At 38.4% G+C, this 15,240-nt stretch overlaps 1 protein-coding gene across 7 annotated transcripts in view; it reads left to right on the top strand.

The window, feature by feature from the left end:
* The window catches only part of LOC141403880 (G-protein coupled receptor Mth2-like), a 536,210-nt gene that overhangs the window by 72,471 nt on the left and 448,499 nt on the right, over positions 1 to 15,240 (top strand). For 4 of the 7 annotated variants that reach the window (XM_073986944.1, XM_073986943.1, XM_073986945.1 and 1 more), the window contains exons 4-6: positions 3,892 to 4,152; positions 4,247 to 4,448; positions 4,517 to 7,322. In XM_073986944.1, the coding sequence (XP_073843045.1) occupies positions 3,892 to 4,152; positions 4,247 to 4,448; positions 4,517 to 4,718 (665 nt within the window). In that variant the 3' untranslated portion in view covers positions 4,719 to 7,322. Of the gene's footprint in view, positions 1 to 3,891; positions 4,153 to 4,246; positions 4,449 to 4,516; positions 7,323 to 15,240 lie in introns of those variants that run through there. The other 3 variants (XR_012412913.1, XR_012412912.1, XR_012412914.1) reach the window with 1 other exon arrangement.

The raw sequence follows: 15,240 nt of genomic DNA, 5'->3' as shown, positions 1-15,240 counted from the left end.
TCTCGCAATTTGCCCATCAGTGTATTAAAGCAGGGGAAGGCATTGTGACTCACAAGAGAGCCAATGTGCTCTAAGTGAGCGTAAATTGGTTATCGCTCACAGCCTGTGTAGATGCTAACACGTTGCGAGCAACAACAAATTTACGCTCATTGAGAGCACAAGAGAGATCCAAAAAATTTCTCTGCCTCACTCTGCAGTAATGTATGCTCACTTCCTCTCAGTAAGGGCTCGCTGGTGAACACTGGTCTAAAGCAGCATCCGGCAAAAAGGGGCACACGTGCCCTTGATGAGAACAACAACAGAACAACCACCACTCAGTCTTCGTACAGAAGTCAATGTAGAAGGTTCTGTTGTCGCTTGTTTCAATGATTTTAAATTTTAGCAATGCATTAACGCACAAGCTGTTTGTGGAGAGAGAGAGAGAGTCGTATGCGTGAGGCCGCAAACAATGGCTGAGGGCCCTGCAAGCAAAAACTATCGCGGAAGTGACTTAGGCGTGTCGCCCAGGGCGATGAAAACAGTCGCGGCGATAGTCGCAGAAGTCACCCTGAAGTGACCTCCGTTGTGAAGAAATGAACCACGCCGGGGTGTCGTCTTGGAAGTCACTCCAGCGACACTTCTAGAAGATCATTTCCGCGATAGTTCTAGAAATTAAAAAAATGTTTTTTTATTTTTTTAATTTGTTTTTATTTGAATTTGTTTATTTATATTTTTTATTTTTATTTATTTTTTTAATATTTTTTATTTTTATTTATTTGTTATTTCTCTTCTCTTTTAGAGAAATTATTCTTTGCAATTTTCGCCTACATTAATTTTGTCATTTTAAAAATGTGATGTTTTTTTGCCTGACTTGGGACGCGAACCCGGACCTTCAGAGTGCAAAGCGAGTGTGCTTACCACTGCACCACCGTCTCATATAATAATCAGATAGAAAATGTTCTATATTTGTTCAAATGTGTTGAATCATTAAATAAATGTAAACAATCGCCATGGAAGTCACTCAGAAGTCACTCCGAAGTGTCGGCATACGCGATAAAACGTAATCACAATAAGGCTATAGAAATTGTTTGTGTAATTCACCGACGATCTTCCTTGGGGTGTCTCCGGAGTGACCTCTTAGGCGAGGGAGTGCGAAACTCACTTCCAATTGCTGGCAGGGGGTATAAAAATAAACGAAGATATTCAAATTACGAAGAATAAAGTTTTGTGTGGGTGTGTGTAAAATACAATATGTAAACCATCGTCAGGCAATTAGGCGCCCGTCTGCGCTCATTTACCGTTGCTCTCTCCACACACACAATTCAACCCATTGAAAACGCATGCACTCACACATTGACACCCCGTAAAGTATGCAATAGAAAAGTATGGTGCCTGACCCTGATGTTTGGTGCTTGACCCTGATGTAAACCAAACTCATTACTTTTATAAAGGCATCAGTTAATGCAGACGACAGCGTCATATTATGATACGGGAATAAGGCACCGAACTAGATTGGTAATCGTTCTTTCTTTTATCTTTCGCTTGGTGCTCAGTCTACTACTTATCGCAGCAATATTTGCCTTTAGTAATGGATTCACTTTCTGAACATGAACAATGTGTTTTCAAGGTTTTTATACCCTCAGCCTTTGGGCCGGTGGTGCTCAAAATATTTTGTGCATTAGTCTCTCTGAGCGAGTTTTTCCTTTGATAAACCACGACAGATGAGAATAAAGAGAAAATACGTTGTTGTTGCAGTCACGTTAACGTATATGGGTGATCTTGGCTGCTTTAGGCTACAGAGGGTATTTACACCAAAAATGTGCCTCATCTAAATAATGGTTTTAGACCCCAAGTATTTTTGTACGATATTCGTTTCAGACAATTTTGAGTCGATCTAGCAATGTCCGTCCGCCTGTCTGTCTGGCTGGCTGGTGCGCACGATAACTCTCGAACGGATCAATCGATTCGGTTCAAATTTTGGGTATCGAAATATTTTGTCCAGATTTGTCCACTCCTTCAGGTACCTCCCCCACAAAAGTTCAAAAATGTTAGGAAAAACTGTCCGCACGATAACCCTTGAAGGGAGTAACCGAATTAGTCCATACTTTGCACATGGTGACACTTCGATGAGGTTGCAATACGGACTCTATTGGTCCACTCTTTCGGGTACCTCCCACACAAAATTTTGCTTAAGTGCAGTTTAATGCCTACTCTCGAATCGCTTTGATTTTTGTTGCAGCCACTTGTATTCACTACCCCCTTTACGACAATATAATTTTTTTCAGGAGCAAGTAAGTCCATACTTCCTCAGAAATCAGCACAAAAACTGCAAACAACCCATATAATACTATGTGTCGAAGTTGGAACGCACGAGAACTCTCGAACGGATCAACATATTTGGTTCAAATTTTGGGTCTTTCAATATTTTGTCCCAACTTAGTTTAAGTTCGAAGATAGACCATATCGGTCCACTCCTTCCATTACCTCCCCCACAAAGGTTCAAAATTTTTCGCCAAGATTGTGGGCATGATAACTCTAGGAGGGAGTAACCGAATTGAGCCAAACTTTGCTATTGGTAATATTACTTTCAGGCATAGATCGGGTACTAATATGGACTATATCGGTCCACTCATTTGTGTACCTCCCACGCAAAATTTGGTTTAACAATTCCTATCTGATCTTATTTATTTGTGATGCAGCAGGTTGCACTTGCGGCCCCTGTTACGACGTTGTATTTTTTTCGTGGGCAAGTCCATACTTCCTGAGATAATGACCCAAAAAGGTCCAGAAAATCCTACCGGCACCACCTAAACTGGCTAATGTGTAAAATAACACTTTAAGAGACAAATCGATTTAGCTCAAACTTTGTAAATTGAAAAGTCAAATTGTAATATATTTAAATTCAGAAAATTAAGTACAAAATTTTTAATTATAGGGTGCCACCGTGGTGCAATGGTATGCACACTCGCCTTGCACGCTAAATGTCGTGGGTTCGATTCCCAGGCCAGACAACATCAAAAATTTTCAACGGTGGCAAAATACCCCTCAGTGATGTTGGCGACATTTTCTGAGTATTTCAGCCTTGTAAAACGTCTCTATAAGTGGTGTCTTAGGGCACGCCGTTCGGACTCGGCAATAAACAGTAGGTCCCATATCATTGAGCTAATATGAATCGGGGTGCACTCATTGATATGAGAGAAGTCTCCCTTGTCCCATCTGGGATGTTTGTGGAACAATTATGTATTATAATTATTTTTAATTATATAGTCTGTAAGGAAAATATCCATACCCCCATTATTATAAGTCTTCTTTTGTTATAGTTTGGATTTACCCAACAGATTTATAGCGTTCCGGTTAACATAAAGTGAGAAGTGATGATTGAATTTCAAGGGGGAGCTTCTTGGCAATAACTTTCAATGTAAAAATTATATTTTTCATGCCTCTAAATTGGTTTATTTTGCGTTTTCAAATCCATCAGATAGTAAAAGAACACATATAGTAATGGCCCTTAGACTAATAAAGAAGAACAATTATTTCCTACAGATTTGTATTAGGTCCGAATATGTACTACATCGGATCACTCCTACGGGTATACCCTACCCAAAGTTTGGAAAAAATGCACTCGTCTTGGATCATTCTGAATTTTGTTGTAACATGTAGTTTTTGCGACCCTTTCCATCCTGGAAAATTTTCCCAACAGCTAAAAAACCTACAGAAGTTTTGTGTTAACTTTTTTTATTCGGGTACGTGGCTGAGGGTATATCTCTGTCGGCTCAGCTGACTGATACTCTCTTACTTGTTTTTGTTTAATTTAAATCCAGTAACATACTCTAGGGTTACGAAGGCATTTATGGGACACTGTAAAGCGCCTAAAGAAAAATTACTACTAATATGTATTTCTTTTATTTTCAGGCTATGTGGCTTATTTCTTTTACGAAAGTGCCTACATTTGGTTATCTGTGATTGGCTTTCATTTATGGCGTACCAATGCCACCAGGAGAGGAAATGTCTCCGTTGAGATCTCAAAAATTGGTGATAACTCCTACTTTCCATATGTTTTAGTTTCTAGTCTGATATCCTTCGTTTTGACATTTACGTTAATGGTTATACAAAGCTCGAATATTCACAATGATTACAAGCCGGGAATTGGTGAGGAATATTGTTGGTTAAATGGTAAGTAAACAAATAAGAATACAACTTTTTTATGCAACATATTCATATATACATACATACATATTTAATTCTTCTCCTTGATCTTCCCATTTAGTTCATATTTGGCCGGCAATGTTTTACTTCTTTGCATTGAATGGTGTTATATTTGTATGCGGAATTATATTCACATGTCTAGCTGTCAAAAATCGCTCCACACATTTGGATAAATATGATGATCGCAAGCCAATTGTTGATGAAATTAGCGACTTAAGAAAACCAAATGCCCGCATTGCATATGTAGAGGATAAACGCAGAATGTAAATTGATGATAAAAGAAAGCAACATATAGAAGTGAATTAATTTGTTTCTGTTTAACGTTTTTCAGGTTTTCCATATACTCGTCGTTGCTGCTTGTTTTCCTTTTATCATGGTTATTAAGTACATTATCATATTTAGCTGAAATGTTGGGATTAGACACCGACAATATACTACTGTACACTACAGATATTGCGAATTTCATTGAGGGTCCTTTGATTTTCCTTGTACTGGTAGTAAAGCCTAAAGTTCTGTCTTTGTTAAGGAAATAATTAGTTGGATCATAAAGGAGCTCTGTATATAAGTTTCATATTTTAGATAAATGTACATACATACCTACGTACGTGATAGCTCTACGTTTTGCCCGGTCAATGAGGACGCCAGACATAACCATCGTGTCACCTGGTCTGACAAATGACGTCACCTGGCAACCCGTAATTTCCCTTTGATCAGACCATCTCCCCATAATTGTCTCCATCAGCAGACCACCCCATTTCATCACCTCTGAACGCCGCACATTCGTCAATCATGGGAAAGCTTATTGGCCGAGTTTCAGAGATTTCAACAATCACCGCTTCAGAGAATTGCCCAATCCTTCTGATATTCGGGTAGCGGAAAGGACGTTTCGAGACATCATCTATGCTACAGCCGCTCGCCATATACCTGCTGGTTGAACCCGAAGTAAGACCAAATTTGCCGGCAGATTCGACGGGATTAGCAAATGAGCGTGATGAGCTTCGTCGAACCAAATCCGACGGCCCCAGAGTTAGGGAGCTGACACTGAAAGTTAACAGGCTGGTCGGCGAACATAAGCGAAACAAGTGGTTAAATCATCTGAAGAGTTGCAACATTGGAGCCGGTATAAGTAAATTGTGGGCAACGGTTAAGTCACTCTCGAACCCTAGAAGGAGGGATGACAGGACCTCAGACACGTTTGGCGACGTTACGTTGACTGACCCGAAGAGGTGTGCAAGTTACTTCAATCGGTGGTTTGTCGAGCACCCCGAGAGTGACAGGGCGAAGAGACGAGTGTTACGTCGCATTATATCTCTTCCTGCCGAGGATGAACCACCAGAGTTTACAATGGATGATGTTGCGAATGCCATCAGGAACGCTAAATCATCCAAAGCGTTGGGCCCTGACGGAATTTCCATGGTAATGTTGAAACAGCTGGATGAGCTGGGAGTGGAGTGTCTCACTAAAGTTCTCAACCTGTCGCCAGCTACCCTTATTGTTCCCTAAGTCTGCAAAATGGGCAGGGTGGTCCCGCTACTGAAGCCAGGCAAAAATGCCAGCAAAGGTGAATCTTACAGGCCGATTTCGGCTTTGTCACCTGTAGCGAAGACCTTTGAGGCCTTAGTCCTCCCTAGCATTAGAAATAGCTATAAGTTGCCGATCACCAGCATGGATTCCGTAGGCAGCACAGTACGACAACAGCACTGCATGCCAACTCCACATATATTTGTCGAGGACTCAACCAGGAGCGGCCGTGTGATAGAAGAGTGGTTGTGGCGCTGGACTTATCAAAAGTCTTTGATCACTCCACGCCACGTTCGAGGACATCGAGCAGACAACCCTTCGGCCAAGTCTGAAACGTTCGATAATCAACTATATGTGTGGTCGCCAGTCGTATGTGCAATTCAGGAACAAGAAATTCAAGCCCCGTAGAGTGAAACAGGGAGTTCCCCAAGGAGGGGTGATATCACCGGAACTGTTTAATCTCTATCTTTCCTGTATTACGCCTTCTCCAGACGCCATTGAGATCGTAACGTATACGGATGATTGTAGGATCCTGGGGTCAGGTACCTACCCTGATGACATCTGTGAGAGACTGAACTCCTATTTAACCGATCTTACCACCATTTTCCACGCGAGGAATATGCAGATATCCGCCACTAAATCGACAGCCACTCTGTTCACCACATGGACGGCGCAGTATAGAAAAAAGTTGAATATCAGGGTCGATGGTAGCAGAATTCCGACCACAAACTGCCCCAAAATTCTAGGGGTCACATTCTACACCACTTTCACGTCGTCCGCGCATGCCACAGCTATCAGCGGTAAACTGAAATGTAGGAACAAGGTCCTCAAGTCCCTAGCCGGCAGCACTTGGGGTGCAGATAAAAAAACCTTGTTGACCACATATAAAGCGATAGGTCGGTCTGTGGTAAGCTATGCGGCGCCAGTTTGGTCCCCGAATTTATGCGACACGCAGTGGGATAAGATTCAAATTTGTCAGAAAGCCGCCCTGAGAACAGCAACAGGGAGCCTCTTCAAATCTACAGTGGACCATCTACATGAGGAGACAAAGCTTCTTCCAGTACGACAACATAATGAGATGCTATCGTTGCAGTATTTGCTCGGGTGTTACCGTGAGAGCCATCCCATCTGCTGGCCACCGATACACCCAGATATATCAAGAAGGATATTCATGCTCTAGATACTGCGGTCCAACAATATAGGAGAGAACCCCTAGATTAACAGGCATATCAGGCAGGTTTGAACAGCATTCACACGGACACAGTTGCTAAGACCAGAAGCAATTATTGTTTGAATGCAGTCATCGGAGTACATCCCCCATCTATCGCAGCTGAAGAGCGTCAGCTGCCACGACAAACCAGAGTAGTTTTGGCTCAATTACGCTCGGGATATTGCAGTCACCTAAATTCCTATTGGACGGGAATCGATCGCACCGTGCAAGACATCTGCCCAGTATGCGACATGGGCCCGTACGATACTAAGCACCTATTCAACTGCCCCGCCAAGCCTACTCATCTGAATCCAGTGGAGGAGAACGAACATACAATCATAATAATAAAACACTGTTACAACAACAACCACCTACATTAGGCTGGTTTTAACTCAGAAAGTAAAAATCAATGTCGGATTTTTTTTGGCGGCACCACCCTAAAATGCTTAGTTTTCTTAGATTTTAAGATTGCCAAAGTTGGAGAACAACTGGAAAATGTAAACACGTGCCTCTGTTGCCTCAAAGTTTCCATAGTAATTTGTATGGGCCTAAGTTGAATTTTCACGAAATTGCTCTAAATGCTACACGTGTCTACATCTTCCAATTGGCAATTTTAAAATCTAACAAAAGTTAACATTTTAGAGGGTGCCGCCTAAAAAAATCTAATAAAAAATAAATTCAATAAAGTCGATCAAATTTAGAGTGCCGGGCAAATACACATATTCACACAAAAATATACGTTATATTAAGTGGTCAAATAAGAATTACGATTTTTTAAATATAGACAGAATAATAAATTGAAAAAAGTAGTTAATTTTTGATTGCTTGAGTGGAGTATTCCCCCATTGGCTTAACTTCATTTATTACCTCCTATTACAGAGAGTAATGTTTTTCAAAACGAACTGACAGTGTTGCAAAATTTTACTGATCGCTACCAATATCATGATTTCATCCCGGCGAAGGGAATTATCAATTGGCTTTAAATGTCTAGTATTCCCATATAAATGAGAATCACACTCAGTTTTCGGTTTTTCCAAAGAAACACCAAAATCAAAATATTCTGCAACATGCCAGCGCGTATCAACTAAGAATTCATCGAATTCTGTGAGTTGAAAAGAACATCACCACAGTTGCCTGTGAGGTTGTTGTTGGAATTTTGTTTTTAACAAATTTCCATTTGCGCGTGCCTCCGCTGTTTTTTGTTTGTTTTGTTTATTGTTGAAGATTCAATCTCATTTGATTGCTTGAGTGGAGTATTCCCCAATTTTGTTAGAAATTTCTAGTTTTTCAACGGAATATTTTTGTATGCCATCTTAAAGACAACTTTCCAGACTACAAAATTGTTTTTTGAATTGTTAAAAAATCCCAACTAGTTTCCAGGTTATCACCGTTTACACTTTTTATTTCAGGTTGCATCATTTTCAGTGACAGTCACTGTATATCTCAACTGATAATACTCTCTTCAAAACTGCTCCGATGGGGCGAAATTTTTGTTCTTTCCAAAACATGGATCAATTTTTACTATTTTCCAAATTTTGCAATTTTCCGAAATACATAAAATTGGGCAATACCGAGTAGACCTAAACCTGGATATTCTGGATTTAGTTAACAACATCGGGAGCACCGTTCTATGGAGGCTGTATAAAACGTTGACCTGCACCGATAAATTTCTGGAAGAAAGTTTCGTAACTCTAGCGTAGACTAAATACCTACATATATGAAGACGTTGACCTATACCGACAAATTTCCGCTGGAAATTTGTACACCCCCAACGAAGACTAAATACCAAATTTCAGCCATTTCGGTGGAATATTGAGGCCACAACCTTCAAAATACCGAAAATAGGGAATTACCGTTCGATGGGGGCTATACTAAGGCGTGGGCTTGTACCGACACGTTTCTGGGGGAAACGGATACTAAATACCAAATATCTGTCATTTTTGATCAATATTGAGGCCACAACCTTCAAAAGACCGAAAAACGGGAGGTAAGTTCTTTGGGGGCTATATAAAAGAGTGGACCTATACCTACAAATTTCTGTGGGAGTGCTTTATACCCCCCACGAAGCCATTTCGGTGTGATAACGAGGCTAAAACCTTTAAAATACCGAAAATCGAGAAATATCGTTCATTGGGGGCTAAAATCGCAAAAATGAAAAGTTGGGTTCTATTAGCGACTATTGCGATATCATCGTTGTGTGACCACCTACGACAACCTACGGTACATCTTTGTAAAGGTGATATTTTCTACTTTCATTGCCAAGTTTTGCTTTTTAATGCCCCTTATAGACGCTGAGATATTTGCTTTGGAATAAAATGTAGACTTTTTCTCCAAATATCTTTTTTGCTCATTCCGACCCCTAATTATTATCCGACCATCACCAAAATCAATAGCCTTCTTCTCCTGCGGGACCCCCATCAACACCCAAAATTTCGTGACGATCCGATCAAAATTGCGACCTGTAGCGTGATTTCCAAAAAATGGAAAAATGGGATGTATTACCGACTATTGCGATATCTCCGTTAGTTGGTCACCTACGCCGACTTGGTTGCATCATTGTAAAGATGAAATCTTCTACTTTCATAGTCAGGCTTTGCTTTTGGAAAGTCCCCAACCAAAGCTGTGATAGTCGTTATTATAATTAAAATCGCAATAATGAAAATTTGGGTTTTATTTGCGACTATTGTCATATCTTCGTGGTTTGATCACCTACGAAAACTTACTTTACATCATTAGAAAGGTGATATTTTCTACTTTCATTGTCAGGTCTTGCTTTTGGTATATCCCATATAGAAGCTGAGATATTCGCTTTGGAAGAAAACTTTGTGTTTTTATCCACATAAATTTTTTGCCCATTCTGACCCCTGAATAATATCCGACCATCACCAAAATCAATAGGCTTCTTCCCCTCCGGGACCCTCATCAACACCCAACATTTCGTGACGATCCGATCAAAATTGCGACCAGTAGCGTGATTACAAGGTTTAGATGGACAGACGGACGGACGGACTGACGGGCGGACACACATAGCCAGATCGACTCAGCTCGTCGAAACAATCATTTTGGTATATATAAGTATGGGTCTACGACCATTATTTCGTTGCGTTACAAACTTTTTGGGCAAAACCAACTTATAATACCCTCCCCACATGGTGGTGTAGGGTATAACTAGATTGATTAATGCATCATACATAAACATCGATGTAAATGTATTCGAGAGCAAAGCCGATCAATATATGTGATACATTTTTGGTGCAGTAGATTTCCAACTGCTTGGAATCCCAAATACCAATTTACAGTCAATTTGAACAAATATATATAAAAACATAAAAATGAAGGGCTGTACCAAAACCTGGACCTATGTTCATAATTTTTGTGTGTGGAAGTTCCTGGGCGCAAATTCGGGCCAAAAATGTAAATAAAAGCAACAAAATAACTGAAGTCGGGTGGTACTGCTATATGGGGGCTATAATAAAAAATGGGCCCATAATAATTGTTCCACAAGCATCCCATAAGGGACAAGGGAGACTTCTCTCAAAAAAGGGCCCATAATTGTTTGGTTTCATATTCATGTATTGTCATCCAAATCTGAAAACTGTGCAAAGTTTTAGCTCGATTGGCCTACTGAAACTGTGTTAAAATGAGTCACTAGATTTGAACTAAACAGACAACAAAGCAAGTCGAATGAATCACTGTAAAAATTACACAAATATGTTCACAATATGCAAGATCGCAGTGTGAAGGTCGATATTGGGTATTAGGGTTATAACTTTTTTACATTCTCGTATCCCTGTATGATAGTTCTGATGAGTTTTAACCTAAGATTGCGTAAAATCTTAATTATAAAGTGATTCGATAAAAAAACTTCCGAAAAAAGCTTTTAAAGTTTTTATTTTTCAGAATTTTTGAAAAATTTTTGAAGTCACTGAAGAAAGGTATGGGGCACACGTCATAACCAAAATGACATAATCGTTTGTTTCTCCTCAATTTTATGTCATGTTCACACGAGCGTTTCAATTACGTTGTTCGCCTGTCGAACGACGTACACGAATTAACCCGTTTCCACGACACCATTCGTAATTAACAGAAACATAAACAAAATTTCCTTTATATTTGTTTCCTTGTTTTTACGAAAGTTTGAACCAAAAACACTTAAAATATACATATGTACATTAAATGGATAGGAAAAACAATAGACATTCCTTCAAATGTATCTTCTATATTTATCTACACACATTTCATTCATTTTTTTCATAAATTCTGAATAATTTTGTATTTTCAATATATTTTTACATATATTTTTCTATTTTCAAAATTAAAAAGAGAGAGACATGTCAAAACAATGTTTGTGTATACAGACTTTCAGTTATTTGTTTCCTTTTTGTTTCTGATATTTTACGCGATTTTGAACTAATGGACAAGAAATGTGTCTGGAATTAAGAAGGAAACACAAACATCTTCCCTCTGCATCTGTATAAAATGTTTAGTTCATTAATTTTCATTCATCTTTTTCCTTTTTTCTAAAAGTTTTTGGGTTTTCAACAAATTTTTCAATTTTGAATTTAGACATGTCATAATTATTTTTTTCGATAAATTCTCTCGTTTGTTAGGGATGGGACATATTTTATCGTTGTTCGGAGAGTATTTCTACTTGAACAACATTGAAAAATCTTCGTTCGTTCTCATAATTTTGTATGGGGAATCAAGTAATTTATTTGTATTTGAGGGTCGAACGACGAATAGAGAACGAACGACGTCAGTGGAAACGAGCTATTATCATAGTATTATCTATAATAATAAAAGAGTAATGTGATTGACTCACTGACTGACTTTATTATTCATCAACGTCCAGACGAAACGCCTGAAGCTAGAATCTTGAAATTTTGGGTGAGGGTCAAACTTGGTCCGAAGGTGTCAGATAAGGCTGGGTTTCCGGAAATTCGTAAGGGAACTGTACGAAAAGTACAGATAAGGCTGGGTTTTTGAAATTCGAAAGGGGACGGTACGAAAAGTACTAGAAGATACTAAATATGGTACCGTTTGTATTTGACGAACCGGGCCACTGATGATGACTATTGGAATTTAGGATTAACGTAGTTTTGAAAATTCGTGATTATGGGTACAAAAAGGACTAAGAAGCACTAAATTTGGTACAATTTGTATTTTGGTGAACGGAAAGAGCTTGAATCCTGAAATTGAGGTAGTTTTGGAAATTCGTATTTATGGGTACGAAAAGTAAATGGTACTAAATTTGGTATTAGTGGTAAGGAACTACATTTTGCGTAGCGTAGAAAAATGGAGTTGGTTTTTGGAAATACGTACAGAAAATACACGAAAAGTACTAAATGACACTAATTTTCGTATAGGTTGTAATTCTGATATTTGGAATGAAGATAGCTTTCGTAGGGTTGATATGTGGAGATGGTTCTACGAAAAGTACTAAACGGTACTAAATTGGGTATTGGGTTTAGGTATGGAAGTGATTTTCTGAAATTAGAGTCACTGTTTTGAATCGGTTTTGGTAATACATTCTATAAGAGTGCCAAATGGTACTAAATGTTGTATTGGGTGTATGGATAGTGTTAAAATTCTAAGTTTATGCATTAGGGTTTTTTGGTATTGAATTTTAGCAATACGTACAATAAGTATACTAAAATTATTAAATAAGATGTGGATGTGGTTTTGAAAGTACCTGCTAAAAGTTATTATGGGAAATATTGTGTGCAGTTGATTTTGTAAATACTTTAGAACGTACAAAAGGTACTAAATATTGACATGGGTCTAGGGATAGATTTAAAATTCGGAAGTTTGGAACTGAGGTCAGTGTTCCGTAGGTAAACGAAAGATACAAAAAACTTGGTAAGTATCATTTACTAATACATAATGTGTTCGGATAGAGTTTGAATTCTGAATTTTGGTAATGGGGGCAGTGTTAGTGTGTGCGGTTGAAATATGCAGGTTGCTTTGGAAATACGTACTATAAGAGTAGGAAAGGTACTAAATATAGAATTGGAAAAAAAGCATTTAGTTTTATATGAAGGAATATAATTGAATTTAAAATCTGGGGTCAGGGTTGAGATATAGAGGCGGTTGTTGGATTTATTGTGGAATAAACAAAACGGGGATCTGTTTGCACCCTCTTTTCTATAAATAACCATTTTCGCTGACGAAGTAGCGGGCACATGCTAGTAATATATATATATATATATATATATATATATATATATATATATATATATATATATATATATCATATATCATAAAAAATAAAAGTGGTTTGTGCGAGACCTTTTTTAAAATTTAAATGGAATATATATAAATTGGGCATTAATAGGCCATAAAAGACAATTCATTTGTGCAACAGGAAATAATTTTTGATTTTTTTTTCATTTCATAGAATTTCTATAATAAAATGGAATAAATGTTATTTTAGGTATTAATACTTTATTCATTCTCACTACATGAAATCATTTTTGAGAAAATATGTCAAAAAGTCATAACCCTATTGGGTATATTATTGTGTAGTCCATTTTGAGCGCCAACTTCGTGTTGGCTAAAGTTCATAACGAAATTGTTCCGAAGGAACGACATTATATGTGGAGTCATACAATGTGAGACAGTTCATTCGGACTGGAAGAATCTTCCATTAATATTAGGGAAGTCTTCCCGTTTTATCTTCAGAGATATTCGTGGGAAATGTCTTTTGGAATTTGACACTAGTATTGGGGGAGAATCAAAACAGCTTGCACTTAATTCTACCTGTAAATTATTGTACCATGGACCTAGGACAACAATAGGGGTGTCTTTTTACTTACTAAATGTTGCTGAAACATTTTTTTCAGCAACTTTTCCTTTATACAACTGTCAAAATCTGCAACATTAGTAATAATTATTACTAATTATCACGTAAAAAGACACAGCTAATATTTTTATTAGAGTGTTTTTAAGTTGAAGTATAATTGTCACACCTTTCCATGTAAGTGCCACCACTGGACAGTGTCCAGTGTTGCCAAGCCCAAAAAGTTTTCGTGCAGCCCTCATAAAACAATAGCTTTTTCCAAAACTAAACAGTTTTTACAATTTTTACGACTTTTACACATTTTACCCGAAAACCCGTTCTCGTACACAAAACAGTTGTAAAATGTTCACTTCTCTTTAAAGAACAAGTAAAATCGGCGTTAAGTTCGGTCGGACCGAACTTTTTATACCCTCCACCACGATTTGTATTGAAGTAAAATGGAACATTTTCCCTTCGTGTATGAAGAAGACAAAATTAAAAATTTCAGCAACTTCGGTAAAAAATGTGGCTTATTTTCACAATAACCACATTCGGGAGTTACCGCTCTATGGAGGCTATATTAAGACATGGACCTGTACCGACAAATTTCTAGGGAAAAGTTTTATACCCCCAACGAAGACTAAGTACCAAATTGCAGCCATTTCGGTGGATTATTGTGGGCACAACCTTTAAAATAGGAAGGTACCGTTCTATGGGGGCTATATACCGACAAATTCCTGGGGAAAGTTCTACACCCCAACGAAGACTAAGTACCTAATTTCAGCCATTTTAGCGGATTATTGTTGCCACAACCTTCAAAATACTGAAAATCGGGAGTTACCGTTCTATGAAGGCTATATGATGGCGTGGACCTATACCGACAAATTTCGGGAGGAAAGTTTAATACCACCAATACAGTATAAGCACCAAATTTCAGCCATTTTGGTGGATTATTGTGGCCACAACCTTCAAAATACCGAAAAACTGGAGGTACCGTTCAATGGGGACTATATGAAGGCGTGGACCTATACCGACAAATTTCTGGTGGAAAGTTTTATACTATCAATGACGTCTAAGCACCAAATTTTAGCCATTTTGGTGGATTATTGTGGCCACAACCTTTAAAATACCGAAAATCGGGAGGTACCGTTCTATGGGGCGTAGACCTGAAGGCGTAGACCTATACCGGCAAATTTCTGGGGAAAGTTCTATACCCCCAACCAAGACTAAATACCAAATTTCAGCCATTTCGGTGGATTATTGTGGCAACAACCTTAAAAATTCCGAAAATCGGGAGGTACCGGTCTATGGGGGCTATGTGAAGGCGTGGACCTATACCAACAAATTTCAGATGGAAAGTTTTATACACCCAACGATGACTAAATACCAAATTTCAGCCATTTTGGTGGGATAATGAAGCTAAAACCTCAAAAATGCCGAAAATCTGGAGGTACCGTTCTATGGGGGCTATATCAAAACGTGGACCGATATATCCCATTTTCAATACCAACAATCCTGGAAGTAATAAAAACTTCTGTACCAAATT

Source organism: Musca autumnalis, unplaced genomic scaffold, assembly GCF_047663935.1.
Source record: "Musca autumnalis isolate F117 unplaced genomic scaffold, ASM4766393v1 scaffold_4, whole genome shotgun sequence".
Taxonomy (NCBI): Eukaryota; Metazoa; Arthropoda; class Insecta; order Diptera; family Muscidae; genus Musca; species Musca autumnalis.
Note: the sequence above shows the minus strand (reverse complement) of the source record. Positions and strands in the feature narration are given on the sequence as shown.